Genomic DNA, 17,776 nt, shown 5'->3' on the forward strand with positions numbered 1-17,776 from the left:
ACTAACCGCAGCGTTCTATGAGAGCAACCGGTTGACGGGTTGCTACCGATGTCGTATAAGAGCCTCAGCGGTTGATCTACCGGTCGACCGCTACTTAAACTGGTTGATTCATCCACGTGACATTTTTGACCAATTATAAGTATTTTTCACCTGAAGCGTGTTCTTCGTCTGCGCAAGTAACCGGTAATTAACCGAAAGTTAGCTTTGTGTTCGACGAAACTCACCGGTCAACCGATAAGTAACCGGTTAAAAACCGCAGCGTTCTATGATCAACCAGTTAACGCAGCGGTTACCATTCTGAGCAGTTGATTGGTTGATTGGAGCACGTGATCATTAGCTGTCACGTGATTAACTAACCGGTCGTGGTCGTCGAACGTAAGCTAGCTGTGTGTAGTTGATACTTGCGCATTCTCTGGTTTCCGTGATCATATCAGTTGCCCTATTCAAACATGTCCGTAGTTGCGAATCCTTCCGTGCATATTTTGTTTTTACTTTGTAATGGCAACATATCCATGTAGCCGTGTTCGTATTGTTTTCAAATCGTCTGCTGGTGCATGGTTGACTATGTGAAAAATATTTCGTAATAAAATTGTTTTTTGGTGATGAATCTTCAATAGTTATTTCGTGGAAATCGCTGGACTTTAGCTATTTATTTTGCTTCTCATTCATTTATTAATGTAATTGCATTTTTTATCGTTAAAAAACACAGAAATCAATACAGTGAAACCTGTGTAAGTTGACCACTTGCGATGCACTACTTTAAAGGTCAACTTAAACAGGTGGTCAACTTACAAAGGTTGATTTATATGATAAGGGCTAATTCCGTGCCTGAAAAAAGCGGTCAACTTAGACGGATAATCAACTTCACCGGTTTTACTGTATCTTTCAAATGGTACAGTGTTCGTCGCTGTAACAGGTATTATACAAATGGATCCTGGAAAAATAGGAATGAACAATGTCTTACTGTTTGTTCCCTTATTGCAATATATAAACTCAGTTGGTGCCGTTTTACAAAGAAAATTGACAGCATCATTCTACTGCTAAAATGAACATAAAATAATAGGCTAATGTAAAAGTAATAATACCAGTCTTCAGGCCTGTGCTGGGCGCCCAAAGAGGGCGGTGGAAAGACCAGCTTTATAGGGCAGCAAGTTTTACAGATCAAGGGTGTATCCATACAAAAATCCAGAGGGGCGGGGGTATCTAATGCGTTATATTGGAGGCGGGAGTGACTAATGAAAGTTAAATTTTCAAAACGCAAATTTAGATATGAGTCGTGTGATTTGTCTTTCATAAAATATCTGTGATTGAATGAGTTTAAATGAAAATTGAATATGTTTGAGTGTCGGGAAAGAAAAAAAAGATTTTTACCAACATTCTGGATCTATTAACTTCATTCACCCTGTTCAACAATTGTTTTGTTTATGGACTCTGAAGCTATTTTTGATAATCAAATCCTTACTGGTACTGTTTTTTTTTTTTGAAAATGAAAAGTAGGAATACCAGGATGGCATCTCTGTGTACTGCTTTTGATGTTTGTGAAAAGGGGGTCTTGGGTAATTCCTCCGTAAATTCCAAAGTCCAAAAATCAAAATTGTAGACCATCTATGAGGATGCTAGGAGAAGTCATAAAGTTGAAACTCTCCCCTACATATGTTTTTATATTGAAGCTCTAGACACAGTTTTAGATGTTATTTTTTGTTTCAGGGAAATGAGAAGTTCTGCATCCTTTCCGCAAAAATGGTTCGTGTGTTAGGGATGAGATGGGGTTCAGGGATGTTCCACCAGTAGTTTTTCAAAACTGAACCTCCAAAAATATTGTGTTTGTTCTTTGACAATCTTCAATGATACTAGAGAGTAGGAGATTACGGATTTTAGGGATAATCTTCGGAATTTTTTTTGAAATTGAAGTCTTAAAAATGCAATTGCCGACCCTCTTTCAAGACATTAGCGGAAGGAACGGAGTTTGGAACTTTCCCCTGGGGGGGGAAAACTTTCAAAATTTAAGTTTCAAAAACACTATTGTACGCAATCTTTGAAGAAAAGTTTTGGAAGCTAAAATTTTTGAAATGAGGAAGTTAACCGTCAGCAGTAGCTTTATGGGAAGGAACCGATTTCGAGAATTCGTCCTGAGTCGCTTTTCGTTATTAAAGTTCCCAAAATGTAACTTCGTATAATCTTCATGTTTCGGTAGAAGCTGTGGTTCTCTCTAAGTACTAAAAATGCAATTGTCCGCCACCTTTTAAGTAGTTAGGCGAAGGCATGAGGTTAAGCACCGGCGAAAATTCTGGATATTAAAAAGTTCAAAAAGGCAAGTTTAGACAATTTTTTGTGATGTTAAAGAAAAGGAGAGGATCCGGCTTGCCCCCCCTAGATCCCGCACTGAGTTGTTCGCTACTATAAATTTTTTGTGGGACCCATTTATGCTTTTATTAAATAGGATTATTTTCATTCATACTGGTTTTGAGAAATCCATTTGTGGTAATTTCTGCAAAATTTTACACTTGCTGATAAAGAGAAAGAAGAATAAGAAATGGAAGAAAGGGGCCCCCATAAGAGGAGGGCGCACCGGTATTCCTCCCGGTGTCCTGGTGGGCCAGCATGAGCCTGCCAGTCTGTAAAGTATATCTAACACCTTAGAAACTGCAACAATCAATACAGATATTTTTTTCGATGGGTTCAAAGTATGATGACATAAATATTTTCCTTGCATCAGATTTGAAACAACCTCTTTTCTATACTATTGTTCTCAGTATGTGAATGTTTTCAAAAGTTTTTTCTGGCTGGAAAAAACCAAAATATACTGCTGTTGTCTCACTGTATCCGCTCCTAGCTTATCTAACACATAAGATTTATATATTTGTACATGTTACTGAGCCATTATCATTTGAATGTGAATCAAGTTTTTTTTTACAGTATTAAAATGTCTTCTTCACCTGCTAAAGATACCAAGGACCCTATATTTAAAGACCTTAATGCTGATGCGGAACCTGAAATTACAGAAATTGAAAGTCTTTGCCTAAGGTGTCAAAATAATGTATGTAAAACTAAATTCTTTTCAAAACTTTGTGATATATTTTGAAAATTTATTAAAAGAAGGGATGAGAGTAAAATTATGTAGGGCTGTGAGCTATTCCACTGTAACTGACTATTGATTATTTCAAAAACTCAAAAAATGTTAGGTCTTTATTTTGTTGCATAAACTTTATGAAGAATTTGGACTTCACTTCTATACAATGCGATCAAGTTTTGAAGTTTCCAGAACATTATTTAAATGTTTTTTTTTTTTTTGCTCAGTTACGCACATGGGCAGTTCTCAAAAGGTGGGAGCAAACACAGACCTCAGCTTTGAAGCTTCAACACCAAATAACTTTCATTTTAATTAACTCAAAAATTTTTGAGTTAAACTAGAATACTGTATAGAGACAAGAATTGACATAAATTATGGAAAAAATGCTCTTCAAATGCCCTTAAAAAAATGTTTTCTTTGCTAAAAGGCACAATTTTGGACATACCAAAACGTTAACTGAGCAAATGTACCATAAAAAAAATTTTTTTTAAAAATTATTTCCATACATTTCAAAAAAAAAATAAAGGTATGAATCTTACACTGAATAACTTTTTGTTAATATTTTACACAAATAACAAAAGTAAAGATAGATTATTTACTTTGTAAGCGATTTAAAAAAAACGTAAGTTTGAAATTTGATGTATGTCCAAAAGTTACGATCTTTACAATGCTATTATTTGCAAACTATGTATATGATGTTTTCATTTTAACGGTATTTATCGATCCTCAGAATCAATTTTTAATTGTTTAAAAGTGTTTTCATAAGCTTTTATGCAGTATCTTAGAAGAAAAATCATTTTTCTTAAACATACATGTGAGATGTCCAAATGGCGTTACGATCTTGACGCTGATAATTCTGTCCATTTATTCATATTTTTTGATGAACCACTGTCTTCTAACCTCGATAAAAAAGGATATTATAATGTTATCTTCTTTAATCCATTGGTATTTTGCATAATTAATACGTTACACATTGAACAATACATAAATTACAGTAGAAACATGGCTGGTTATGTTCGTAACAAAAGCCATTTTGCGCTAAAATCGCCAAGCAAACCTCTATTGGGGACAACACAGTATACGATAAGCTGAAGGTTACCAGAGGGGATTTCCAGTTTGACAAATGTAGTTTATCGTCAGCTGCACCAGTTTTGGCGACTTTATCACCTGCGCTAGCAATTTTTTTATTTTTAATTTTTTAGAGTTAAAATCTTCTGCAGTTGATTTGTAAACAAATATCAGTTGGTAATTTTCATTCTATCTTGAGATTTGAGAGATAGTAAGCCTTTTGAATTAACAACATGTTTCGAAAAAGTGCTTTAAGCAATTTAATTAAGTTCTTTTATGGAATTTGTGTTGTATATGCTTTTTGAAGTCATTTTTGATGTTTAATACCTATTTGCAAAAGGATTTATTGCAAAGTTTAATGCTCACACGAGATTATGTCTCCTAGAAGAAGAACAAAAAGTGAGTTCTGGTAGAAGTACATTCTAAGTTTGGAAAATATCTGCAGAAATGAAAGTTAATAATCCAGAGAAATACAAATGTTATTTAATAAAAGAAGCTACGAGTTTGTATAGTTATTTCCATGAAGCTTTTTTTTACCTTTCATCAACTTCTTCAAAATCATTCCAAAACTTTATTATATGTAAAGAGCAGTATGTATAGCCATTCAAGTACTTCATTAATATTCTCTTTATTATTAAATTTAAAAATTCAAAAAGTAGTAAATTAAATTTTCATAGGAAAAGTTAAAAATCAGATTAACAATTGACAAAAATGGTGAAACTTACATTATGATGATGTCCAAAATCCGTTACCAACAGGACAACAATGTCCAAAATCTGTTACCTATAGACTGCTGATTTGATTTGCTAATTAACAATTTTTACAAATACCTGCTGTCTTTTCATGTTCATATATTGTGTTCTAGGTATGCATGCTGTAGAATAAAAGCAGAATTGATGCCAAATTTGAAATTTTTGAAATTGCTCAAAGTTAACTTTTTTGTTCCCACCTTTTGAGAACTGCCCACATAAGATATGTCCAGAGGCAGCGATTGGGAATAAAAAGTGGAAGGGGAAAAGAAAAAAAAGGAAAAAAAAATCAAGCCATAGGGTTTTCAGCGGCAGCAAAAAAAAAATAAAAGAAAAAAGAAAGAATAAAACACAAAATTTTGCTAAGGCTGGTTTTTAGAGCATATGAGTGGTAATTGATGCAAATTTAACAACTTTACTCATGTTTTTCTTAAGCTTTTGATAAATTATGCATACAGTAAATTTCTCAAAAGGGGGAAGCACCCTTTTGTCGGATGTCTCTTCAACCATAAGCTTTTTTTTTTGCATTGAAAAAGGTGTTCCATGTAATGCCGAAACACATGTCTGCAGTAATCTGCAATTTGTACTTTTTGAAGTTATTTCTTACTTTACTTAGAACTAAAAGTTATGCCTTGTGTTACATAATGTTTTGTAAATAGATATACACAGTAAAACAAATAATTATGATCTGAAAGTTTTGATGCTTCTGCTTTTTGAATAATTTTTAGGTTTGGTTGGAAAGTAAAATATATAAACGAACCATAAAAAGTAGTGGAGGGAGGGGGAGGGGCGGTTGCCCCCCTTCCCTCCACTACTTTTTATAGTTCATTTATTTTTTTGACCCCCCCCCCCCGAATCGCCGCAGCTGGATATGTCTATTATGTTTTTTAGCTTTTGTCTAGAGCTGGGCAATGTTATTCTTTTTAATGATCCATTCATCCAAGAATTGTTTAATTTTTTAACCCATACATTGAACTTGTTCAATTGAATGACTTCATTTATTTTAAAAGGTTGCATGTGTGGCGTAGTCATAATGTTTGCGTTACACGTACTTTGCAAAGTAACAACACAGTGTACATGTAATATAAATTTATTAATGCAGTCTGGGCTATTTGCATATATTTACACTATTTAGTCTTTCGTTCACCAATATGAACATACATGCTTTTTCAATGACACTTTGCCTCAAACAGAGGACTTAGTAAGAAATTACGTGCAGTTTGTACAATGTTAATGATGAAGCAGCACAACAACAGTTGTGCCTCTGGAACACAGATTCGAACATTGTCAACCTTGCTCCAAACCCCAGGTATGTGAGACAGCAGGTATTTTTTTAGACTCCACACCATGGAGTCCTGACATTGTCTCCCCTAGATCAAAAAATTTTCTTTTCACAGGAACCTACAAAGAGGCATGTCCGTGCCAACTTAATTTTTTTATTATTTGACTTTCTTGCCACTGTGGTCATAGCCAAATCAGGCAGAGATTTGATTTGCTTTACCAAGGCTCCAAAAAGTCAATACCCTCCCCCTGAGCTTGGCATTTCGGCACAAGATCAAATGCAACCATGGTAATAGGCCTTCAAAAGATGCGACACCGTCAAAGGGCCTAACGGTGAACCAGCCTATTCACTGCTCAGACTGGACGGTGCTGTATGTTAACCTTATGTGACCTATTAAGGTCGGACAGCAGTTAGGAACACAGGGAAAGGAGCACATCACACAGATGATATCTTTGAGAGTTACTCATGTTTCAATTTGTGGAATAAAACTCCAAATTTTGCTGAATGATAAAATACATGTATGCGTAGATAAGCATCATAAGTACATTTGATAAAAAGTAACGTTTGAGCATTTAGAAATTTTCATTTTACAATCATGTTCTCAAATTCTTTGCTGAATAAGGAAAATTTTTGGAAGGTCACAGCATGACTTCCAATCAGAGCGCCCTGGTATTTTGGTTTAGATGAATAAAACAGTTATTTTGTTAGCTATTTTTCCATAACCAAGTAATAAAATATCTGTTTTCGATTCTAAAAGCTGCAGGCTCAATTCCAACATGCTGCAAAATTAAATAATTCAAACGTATTCAATAAAAGAAATAAAATACAATTGGCATGACATCAAAAAATTTAAAAAATTTATCTTGTAAAAAAAAAAAAATCTCCCCATCCAAATACCAAATATTATAAAATATTTTGTAAATGAAAATAAAGCAAAATTTATTTTGAATATGTTTCATGAAAGTAATATCAGAATACTCTTTTTTTGGGAGAAAGAGGAAGAACGATGCAATAAATATCATAAAAATAGTCATTCAAAGGAACGGCAGCTCATTTTTTTAGGAGATGGCACTACACTTTACAGTTTGATGAGTCATCTTTCAGACCCATTTGTTCATGAACGACACATCCCCATTTTTGTCAGATGCCTTTCCATACGATCACTTTTGCGTTAAAAAAGGGGTTCTCTATAACCCCCAAAAACCTGTCTGCATGTTTTCACAAATTAGTGCATTTTATGTTTGTTTTTTTATATAATCTTTTATGTGAACATTTATGGCAGAAAGCAAATGAATAATCAAATAAACAATTTTCATTGAAAAGTTTACTTATGTTGTTGTTTTCCAGTAATGCTTTCACATATTTACTTTTTTATTGAAACTTTAAAATTTTGTTACTTTAATGTTTTAATTTTCTTTTAGGGAATGACAAGATTACTGCTGACAAAAATTCCATTTTATAAAGAAGTTGTAATAATGTCCTTCACATGTGACCATTGCCACTGGGAAAATAATGAGCTAAAACCAGCTTCTATAATTCAAGAAAAAGGGGTTTCATATAAACTGAATGCCAGAAGTATTAGAGTATGATCATTATTATTCCTTAGTGTTTTGCATTAAACTATTAGATAGTGTAAAATGTTTCACTGGGGTTTGCTTTCTGTGTGTTTTTGATTATATTTAAAATTAAGATAATTTTTTATGAAATGTCTTAATATTTTTTTTGGAAAATATTCCAAATAAATTGTCTGAATACTGTAAATGCAATGAAAATATGTTTTAGTTGAGCACCTGATGCAATGTATTAAATGCGTACAATAGAAATTGTTATTTTGTGGCGAAAGCAGGGCAGCAGAGTCGAAGAAAAATGACAGACTCTGACTTTTTTTATTTAGCTATATTTTTATTTCTTTCATTCCTCCCCCTACCTCCCCCTAATATGAAGGGGGGGGGAAAAACTCCTAAACAGAGATTGAAATATAAATTTGTTTTCATGAATATTTCACATTGTATTTATTGTAAACCTTAGATGCATACATTGTTAGAAATTAAATTTGGAAACCAAATTTTCCTATAGTTACAATTTTAAAAGTGAGATTACTTAAAAATCCCATTTTTTGAAGAAATTGAAAAGTTTAATTTGCTCCCCTTTAATGTTCAACAAATAGATGTTGATAAAATGTTGTTTTCAATTTTTTGAAAGCTGTAACTTGAGAGAAAAAATGTTTTTTTTTTGAGTCGAAAAAAACCTGTCTTTCGAGGGGACAGTCCACCCTGGGGTACTCCCATCTGATGGGTGACACCCCAAGCTAATTTCAAAATTTATAAAAAATACTAGCTGCATGCCCAGCACTGCACGGGCTACCTAAAAAATGAAATGATGTCCAGATGATGTTTTTGTAGTACTCTGACATCAGTTTCTAAGGAGTCAAGGAATAAATAAATGCGCGTAATGCAAGGTTTTTGCAAAATACTAGTAGAACATATTTTTGGCAAAAATCTCATTAACATTAATCATAGTTACCAGTGAGACAAGTTATAAGTATTTTCAATCAGCACAAAAGATGAAAATATATGCACTATCAACTATAATCTGTTTTCACGTCAAACTGACTTATATCTGATAGACTATATCTGAAATTTTCATGTACAATAACAATCAGCTTTTTACGTAAAATGACACACATTGCTTGGTTGATTACGTGAAACAAAAACATCAAGACTTAATAAATACCAATAAGCATTAATTTAATACCGAGTCATCAGATTCCAATTAAGCTTTAGTTAAAATCATTAAAAGCAAACTTTTTTGTTCAACTCTGTTTCATTTAAAGAACTCCAAACAATGTTAATGTGTTCTTTTAACCGTTAAAATTTAAAGATATAAAATGTATTTCAAAAGTAAAAACAAGGAGGAAAAAAAGAGTTATTACAATTCGAAACTTCACCCATGTGAAGGGAAAAAGTCCAACAAATTAAACATAATTAGTCGCACATCCTAAATTTACCAAAAAATAAGGCTGGCAATGGTAAACTTACACAACAATAAATAAACATGCTGAAAAGAGTCAAGAACTTTGGTTGTAAAAAATGTGAAAAAAAAAAAATGGCAGAAAGGTTATGTCCGAATAGAGCAACTGATTAACCAAGTTGGTTGTTCTGATGACGTCAGTCCCACACATATGTAAAATTGCAACAGAAAAAAATAAAAATCATTGCTTAGAGTAAAAGAGAAACAAAGCTAATTCAATAATCTAAAACTCTAATAAAATTCTAAAAGAAAAAAATTGCTTAAAAAAGTAGTTTAAGGATTTATCTACCAGAATAAAAGAGAAATGAAGCTAATTTAAAAAAAAAATCTAAGCAAAAAAATTGTTTCAAGATTTGGATAGCAGCCAAAAATCTCTCCTTTTAAAACAGTTATTAGAAATTTATTTTCAAACCCTTGTTCAAAGTGGCAACAGGAAAGAAATAAAAATCCCTGAGTACCGTAATGTTATAAACGTTTTAATTAATATCTCTGCTAATTAAAGTCGTGCAATTACGAGATTGGTCTTATTGTTTTCTGTGGAAAATTTTGAATCGATTGGTACTTGGTTTGACTCTCGACTTGCAGGGATTCTCGAGAAGTTCAATCTTCAGAGTGACAGACAGACGGGCGCAAACAGATTTTAATAGTATGGCTAAACACCTTTGTTCTGAAAAACGTCCTCAATAGAACTTAAAATGCATTTCATCTGTAAAATTTCAACCAAAATAACGCACTATATTGTGGGGAAAGAACTTGTATGTCTGGAGCAAATTTTACACAAATGGCGACAGTATACAGCTTTGTGCGAATAGCCTTTACTATACCTATATTTCTTCTTCGCTCAATTTTTAATTTGATTTTATTGTCTGCTTTAGAGTTAATCTTAATATGAAGATTTCAGGATTTACTGCAATTATTGAGTGTTGTAACCAAGAAATAATATACTTATTTTATTTTATGCTATTTAATGAGAACCATGTTTATAGATCCTTTAGATTTAAAAAACAGATATATTTTGTTGGATCCTTTGTATTCTCACTTTTGCGCCAACACTTATTTGAATTCAACGAACACCCTCAGAAGTATCCTCTCCTGTTACAGGACTCAACAAGCTCAAAGGATACATTCCTTTTACTATTTCATAACTGAGATCAAACAGGGCCGATCCTAGGGTGTCGGCCGCCCATGTGCAAAGACCTAATGTGCCGCCCCTCAAGTGTAATTTGCATATTTTGACTAATTTTTAACTTCTATATAAATTTTTCTTTAAATTTCTATGCCAAGTTCGAATTTAAAAAGGGGAGGGGGGAACAGAAGAATGATCTTATAAAAAAGAAGAAATTTTTTATAATAAAAAGCTTCTTAGGTACAATTTATATCTTTGAAGAAAGTAATAGGTACCAAAATTTACTAGTCGTAAAAACGCATTTTATGGTCTTTCTTCGGTGACATCAGAGAAGGGACGGAGGAAGGAGAAGCGTGGGGGGAGGTGTCAGGGGTTCAGGGGCGGAGGATTGCTCCAAGAAAATTATCAAAATTGGCGTATGAAAAATATTTTTATTTAATTTTTAGTTGTGTTTGGTTGCAAGGACAAAAGAGTCAAGTATGTATATTCAAAGTGCATGGAGAAATTTTCGAAACTGACGTCAAACAACGCAATTTTAGGAACTTTTTCGAGATTTTAGGTGAAAGTAATGTTGCAGTTCTATCCTAAAATTCTTTCAAAATTGAAATCAATTTGAAGCTATTTTTTAACACCGTAGCTTCAGAAGGATCGGCGTTCTTCCCGAAAAATCTCTGAAACTGAAATTTTAAACCCGCAATTTTGGGTTACCTTTATTGACGTTGCAAGAGGGAGGGAGATTCAATCGTCTCCCATCGAAAGATTTCGAAATGTAGGTTTAAAACGCAAATTTAGGCCGTCTTTGGTGACGGTAGGGGATCTGGCGGCTATCCTCCGGTAATTTCTCGGTACTATGTTTTCAAAAACCCGTTTTTGGCTAGATTTAAAAACAATAGGGGAAACGTGAAAATATTCCGAACCAAAATATTTTCGGAACTAAAATCCATTATAGGCTATTTTTGGGAAGGAAGAGTTTTGGAGCTCTTAAGCGGATATATCTAAAATCGCATATATTATCTTTGGTGACGTTAAGAAAACTGGGAAGCTTCTACGGATCTTTCGGATATTTTTCAACATTAATATCTGAAAAATATAACTATAGACTTTTGTCCACCTCACCTCGACGATTGATGGATATGCCCTAGCGCCGTAAAAAGTTACATAAGCCTGGCAGTTCTCCTCCTGAATTCTTTAGAAAAATAAGTCCCAAAATCGTATTTTAAGCATTGTTTGATAACGATGGGACGAAGAGCGGGCGGGGGTTCAGTGCGCCCTCACAAACTGTGTTTTTGAAACTGAAGTCAATTTCAGGCTAGTTTAGGCAGGAAGCTGTAGCTCCAAGGAACCGTCTAAAAACGAAATTTTCAGGTATAGTGATAGCGTTGGAGAAAAGGGGGATCCGGGGTCTTTCCCCAAAAGTTCTTGAAACTGATGTTTAAAAAACCCATTTTTACTTTGTCTTTCAATACGTTAAGTTAGAGGGGATGGAATTAGGGGCTTCTCTAAAGACGCTAATTGAGACTGTCTTTGGTAGTAATGTTTGCGAATGGATTTCGGGGTCCTCCACCGCAAAAATTTCGAAAAATGCCGAAGTAATTTTATATGACTTTTGATGATAGCAAGGGCTGTCATCTGAAAAGACATTTTGGATTTTGGAGCCAACATTTTTAGGCTATGTTTGATTAAGTTAAGGTGGAAGAGGTGAATCAAAGATTTAATTGGGTTTTTAAGATCGATGCAGGGGTCGAAGTAGTCCTATATATCCTATATTTCCTATATTTTCAAAAAAAGCATCAAAATCGTCCTATATTTCCTATATTTTTCAAAAATGTCCTATATTTCCTATATTCCCGTTTTTCACCCAATATATCTTTTTTTCTAATAAACTTTCTGACATCGGATTTTTTGTTGAAAATATGTGCCCAAACGAATTTCAAATTAAAAAACTCAACTGACTGAATCCTACGACAGGCATCTTCACTCATTGGCTACAGCAATGTGACGTCACTCTGTAGTGGGTGGAGTTTCGAGAACTAAATCTGAAGTTGGTTTTAGAATTTTGCGTTTGGGGGGGGGGGGGGCAACAGCCATTTGTTTTGTTTTCCATCATGGTTTTCATTGGTATATTGGTATGTGTTGTGTTCAGTGCATTTTCTGATCGGAATGTTCTAATCTTCTTTTTGCAATTTTTTTTTTGTGGAATTTTGGATTGTGGAATGTTAGTTCCTTGTGATGTTAAAACATAGTTTGTGGTAATAAGTGGAATTATAATGGCGAAATTGCATCGCTCAACAAAATTTCGTGTGGAGTGGTTGAATCAGGAGGACATTAATTGTACAAATTTTGGTGCATGGTGCACTAAAGGAAAAGATGATTTTACCGCTTTTTGCCATTTTTGCAACTGTTCAGTGCCCATAAGCAATAGTGGATTTTCGCAATTGAGGCTGCATGCTAAAACATTTAAGCATAAAGAAAACTCTGAAAAACGCCAGAAGGATCCTTCTCAAGCTCTGTTTGTTCTTAATACAAGTGGTAAAGGGTTCAGTTTAGATATAAAATCAAAGAGCAGTGGAATTAGTACTTGGGTCGTAAGTGGGAAAGAAAAAATAAAAATTTATCTTTGTTCAAATTTTGTTTAGTTATTTAGTCTGTAAAGTACACTTTTTTCAAAAATATTTCTTTCAACTACAGGAAGTCATTTCAGATGTAAGTTATAATTTTGTTTGAAATTTTTTTTAAACGAAATCATTGATAAGAATAACTAAATAATATATGATATGTATTTCTTTTTTCATAGCAAAATTATTCAAATAATTTGTCCTATATTTTTGTGGAAAATGTCCTATATGTGACAAGTCGGTCACTTCTACCCCTGATCGATGGTTCAACCAGCGAAATTTTCTGAAAGTAAAGTCCTGGAAACGCAATTTTAAGCCTTCTTTAGTTTCGTCAAGGAGGTCATGGCATCCTTTTGGATCTTCGTTTTGGAGCTACATTTAAATTTGCTTCCCGGGGCAAGGGTCCTGTCCTCCTACCTGATCTGAAACTGGACAGTTCATTCAAGATTTTAATCAGAAAAATTGTCATAAAGGGGGAAAAGTACAACATTTTAGTTCATCATTCATATATGTTACTCTCAAGGGAGTTGCAATTTTCCACTTTCTCTCCACGCATCCTTGATTGTTAAACACAGAGTTTGTTACATAGTTTGTTGCTTGAAATGCTTGCAAGAGTATCTAATCAGTATAGCTTTTTTTTAATAATTTAAATAAAATATGTCTTCCTTGTTTAGGTCTATAAAAGCTTGGGGGGGGGGGGGGTAAACATTAGTGGCCGCCCTCGGTGCTCCTTTTAGACGGCACCATTTCATGCTTCAGAAGGGGGCCTTTCCCCTCCCCTGTATCCATGCCTGATTACCGGTTCTGTCACAAACTTTGCAACCAAATGAAGCATGTTGTTAAGAGTAGATATTAATGGACAATGAACCAACACAATGTTCCCTAACATTCTATTTTTCTTAAACTATGCTATGCTGTCGGGAAATCGACACATACTTTGACAATTGAACATTTAAAAATCAGCATATTTATTCTCCTTATTATAAGTTATCTTGTGAGAAATTCTTGAGGAATTTTGCTTGATTATAAGAGCTATATGATGCGGCCTGCGGCCGCCTCTTGCTTTGGCCGCTTTTGTGCGGCGTACACTCTGCACACCTGCTAGGATCGGCCCTGAGATCAAAGTTTAAAAAAAATATTATTTTTATTTGAAAATGATTACTTATAAAGTGTTAGGCAACAAAACTGTTTGCTGACAGTTTCTATTAGTTAAAGAAAGTTAATAAACAAGCAAACTAGGGGACGGCCTAGTTAGTTATTACAGAAAGTTCGATAAACAATTAAGCCTGCTGGTTGCCAATGACAGTTTTTACTATGTCTTTATACATGTAATCGAACCAATTGGTTGTCAGTTTTTTGTAAAAAGTTGTAAGGAGAATCAGTGAAAATCAAAGAAAAAAAGAAGCCCTGAGTTGGAGTCGGCATGTTTTCTAACGACTCCGACTCCTTTACCCCAAAATCAGTCAGACTCCAACTCTACAGATTTGGTTTCTAGCTTCCATTTTGTATTTCACTTGTGGTTTTACCAGCACTAACTCTAAAACACTTGTTAAAAAATATGAAAGTCTGAGGACTCTTATTTCAATTTAAAGCTGGGATTAGTCAAAGTTACTGTGAGAACTTTACACAAATTTCACCCATTTGAGTTGTATTAATTGAGTTATATTATTATTTAATACTCATTTAAAATAATAAACCTTTTTTTTGGGGATGCACTAATTAATCGGCAGTAATATGTAATCACAGCCAGTTTACTCAGCAGCTATAATTGGCGAACTGACTTTATTACTTAGCCCTGGCTTTTTAAAGTGATTGAAAAAATATTAAATGTATTCTTTTTGAAAACCATATTTTCCTGCATATAATCCGCAGATTATCTGTTAAAAAAGGCAAAGTTTATGAGGTGCGGATTATACGCTGCTGCGGATTATCTGTGATTTTTTTTCTTAACACCAAAACGCCCCAATTCACCGATTGAGACCGTACGCCGACTGAATGTTGTTTATTTTACATTGCTTGTATGTTCCTTCTCGCTGCCTGCCTGTATGTTGGTTATTTTACGTTGCTTGAATGCTCCTTTTACACGATTCAGGCCATGTAAAATAATCAACATTACAGTGAATTAGGAAGCCATTTGCACAAGATAAGACCGTTTGCTCCTTTGTCTTGACTCTGTTTTTCAAGTAATTAGCGTACTATAATCTTGATTTCAAGAAAAAATCATTATATGTAGATTATATTTCAGATTAATTTTGATTATGCCTTCAAAGTAATTACCTTTTTACGTTTTTAGTTTAGTTGCTCTAATGGTATGTCAAATTCAAACTTTATTTTTTTTACATCGTATTATCCGTGGATTATACGACCAGGGATTATACAAAGCTTTTTTCCTTCTGGCCAATTATATTCCGCCCGCGGATAATACGCAGGAAAATAGGGTACTCTTCCTGTCTTAGTTAGTATTAGGACATCACCTTTCAAATAAAACAAAATTTTGCTGCTTATGTTTTAATTGCTTAACCCAGGGATTCCCAAAATGAAGTGTCCATGGTATCAATACATATGTAACAGATAAACTAGGGTGCCACGAGAAAATTCCAACTCTTCAAAGGGTGCCGTGAATCAGAAAAGTTTAGGAACCCCTAGCTTAATCATGCTATTATGAGAACAAATTCAACATATTCATGTGTAATCTTAATTCCATTCAGGATTTATCAAGAATTGTTGTGAAAACAGAATGGGCAAGTGTTATGATTCCAGAATTCGATTTTGAAATTCCTGCACAATCTCAGGAAGGCAGTAAGTATTAATCTTTTAATCAAAACTTTTTACTTCTAATATATATATATATATATATATATATATATATATATATATATCTCGTATTCATTTTCATGCATTGTTAAAGTGTTCGCTCTTTGCATTGTTTTCACATTGGCATCCCCCCACTCTTTTATAGTTTAGCACAGGGGTTCTCAAACTGGGTGCCGTAAGAAGTGGTGAGGGGTGCTGCAAAGCGTCCGTGATATCAATATATATGTAAGGCGAGTGAGCCAAATAATGCCTGGTTGACTAGTAAGAAAATCCTACCCTTTTTTAATATAATATAACAAAAATTCACTAGATCCTTTTTCATCGTTATTGAAAAGCCTAACTGGTGATAAAGTGTTATCGACAAACCATTTTATACTACCAGGCAACAGTGAACAGTGCAGCAAAAGTTGTTGCAGAAGAATGATGTCAAAACCAACTGATCTTATTTTATGATAAATTTTGTTTCTACATGGTTCCCTGAAGTTTAACTAGAATAAAAAAAGTTCCATACTGATCTTGAAACCTAAATTATGTAGTTGACAAATTCAAAAAGAAAAATGTCATTGGGTGCCTTCATTCCCCCCCCCCCCCTCGAGATTTGATAACCTAGTAAAGTAGATTGTAGTACGATAGGACCATGGTTCACCTTATTAACACTCCGGTGTCTTTATAATATAACACCGGAGTATGGGAGGAGGATATGACCGTGTGCTGCATATGCTGCACATATGTGCAGGAACTGTGCACAGGTGTGGGAAAACCACTAGAAAGTAACAAGTTATTAGTTTACATAATAGAGATGGACTAGGGTGTGGTGAGAAAAAAATATATCTTCAAAGGGTGCCGCAAGTGGAAAAAGTTTGAGAACCCCTGGTTTAAACACAAGCATCCTCTCTGTTTTTATCTTAGTGACTAATGCTTGTATCTGTAAGCGCCTCTCCACCTCTTTTCCATGACTCAACTAATGTTGGATTTGTGTAATGCAGGCCTGTTGTTTAGGGGGTCAATTACACCCCTGGCTGTGGAAAATTAATGTATTTACATGAAAGTGAGCATGGTTGTTGCTGTTTTTGTTGTAATTTGTTTTGAGCATATACCTTTTGCCCCCTCCATCTAAAAAACTCAAAATGAAGGACCTAGTGTAATGACATAAAAATATGAATAAAATTTTTTGTATAATGTGATTCCATACTTGTTCTCACAAATAAGGTTTTTTTTTTTTTTCTAATATTGTGACTTTTTTTTTGTACTTCAATCAAATAAAAAGCAGTAATTTATATTGGAACATAATCATTTAAAAAAACATTTGTGAAAATTCATTTGTGGTGAACCAGTACATTGTGCTTCTGATTGTACCTATCTTGACTCATTTATTAATTTATTTTTTTGTGTCTAAAGTAATTAATTAGAATCTTTCTGTCTGTTTCGTTCCAGCTGTAACAACTATTGAAGGAATAATTGATAGAACTTGCAGTGGACTGAATTCTAAGTTGAACTATTTAAAGGTTTAAGCAAAGAATATTTTCTACTGTTTACCTTGATTTTTTTATGTTTGATTAATGACATATCTAATGTTATCCAATGTTATCCAATGCTTTTTACAGATTGAGGATTCAGAATCGGCTTCAAAATTGTCAGAATTTGTGGAAGAACTAACAAAACTTAAAACTGGAGATGTTCCTTTCACTTTTGTGAGTTCTTTTGATGTTTCTACTTCAGGGGCGGTCGGGCTGTCTCCCAAAGGGCCGGTGGGCTGTGGGATCAGTTGCGATTTGTGGTTAAACTTTCTTTTTTTTTTTTACTTGCAACACTCTCTTCATAAATATGAGTTTGAAGGACCGTCAAATTTGGTGGTGCCTGCGGCAGGCCTATGCTTAATTGAGGCTTGGGTGGCAGTCAGGCACAGGATATAGATTTAATATCAGGAGGGCCCATGAGGAAATTTTTAAGTGAACTCGCTGCCCCCGAGAGCCAAGGCCACCTGTCTGTTGGTTTTCTGGCCCCCTATCCTCATTAAAACTA

At 34.1% G+C, this 17,776-nt stretch overlaps 1 protein-coding gene across 1 annotated transcript in view; it reads left to right on the forward strand.

Moving 5' to 3' along the window:
* Positions 1 to 537: 537 nt before the first annotated feature.
* LOC129225513 (zinc finger protein ZPR1-like) overlaps positions 538 to 17,776 on the forward strand; it is a 48,179-nt gene continuing 30,940 nt past the window's right edge. The window contains exons 1-6 of the mRNA XM_054859942.1: positions 538 to 677; positions 2,917 to 3,037; positions 7,591 to 7,752; positions 15,649 to 15,739; positions 17,189 to 17,259; positions 17,359 to 17,445. Of these exons, the coding sequence (XP_054715917.1) occupies positions 2,924 to 3,037; positions 7,591 to 7,752; positions 15,649 to 15,739; positions 17,189 to 17,259; positions 17,359 to 17,445 (525 nt within the window). The 5' untranslated portion in view covers positions 538 to 677; positions 2,917 to 2,923. The remainder of the gene's footprint in view (positions 678 to 2,916; positions 3,038 to 7,590; positions 7,753 to 15,648; positions 15,740 to 17,188; positions 17,260 to 17,358; positions 17,446 to 17,776) is intronic.

This window comes from Uloborus diversus, chromosome 7 (assembly GCF_026930045.1).
Source record: "Uloborus diversus isolate 005 chromosome 7, Udiv.v.3.1, whole genome shotgun sequence".
Lineage (NCBI taxonomy): Eukaryota > Metazoa > Arthropoda > Arachnida > Araneae > Uloboridae > Uloborus > Uloborus diversus.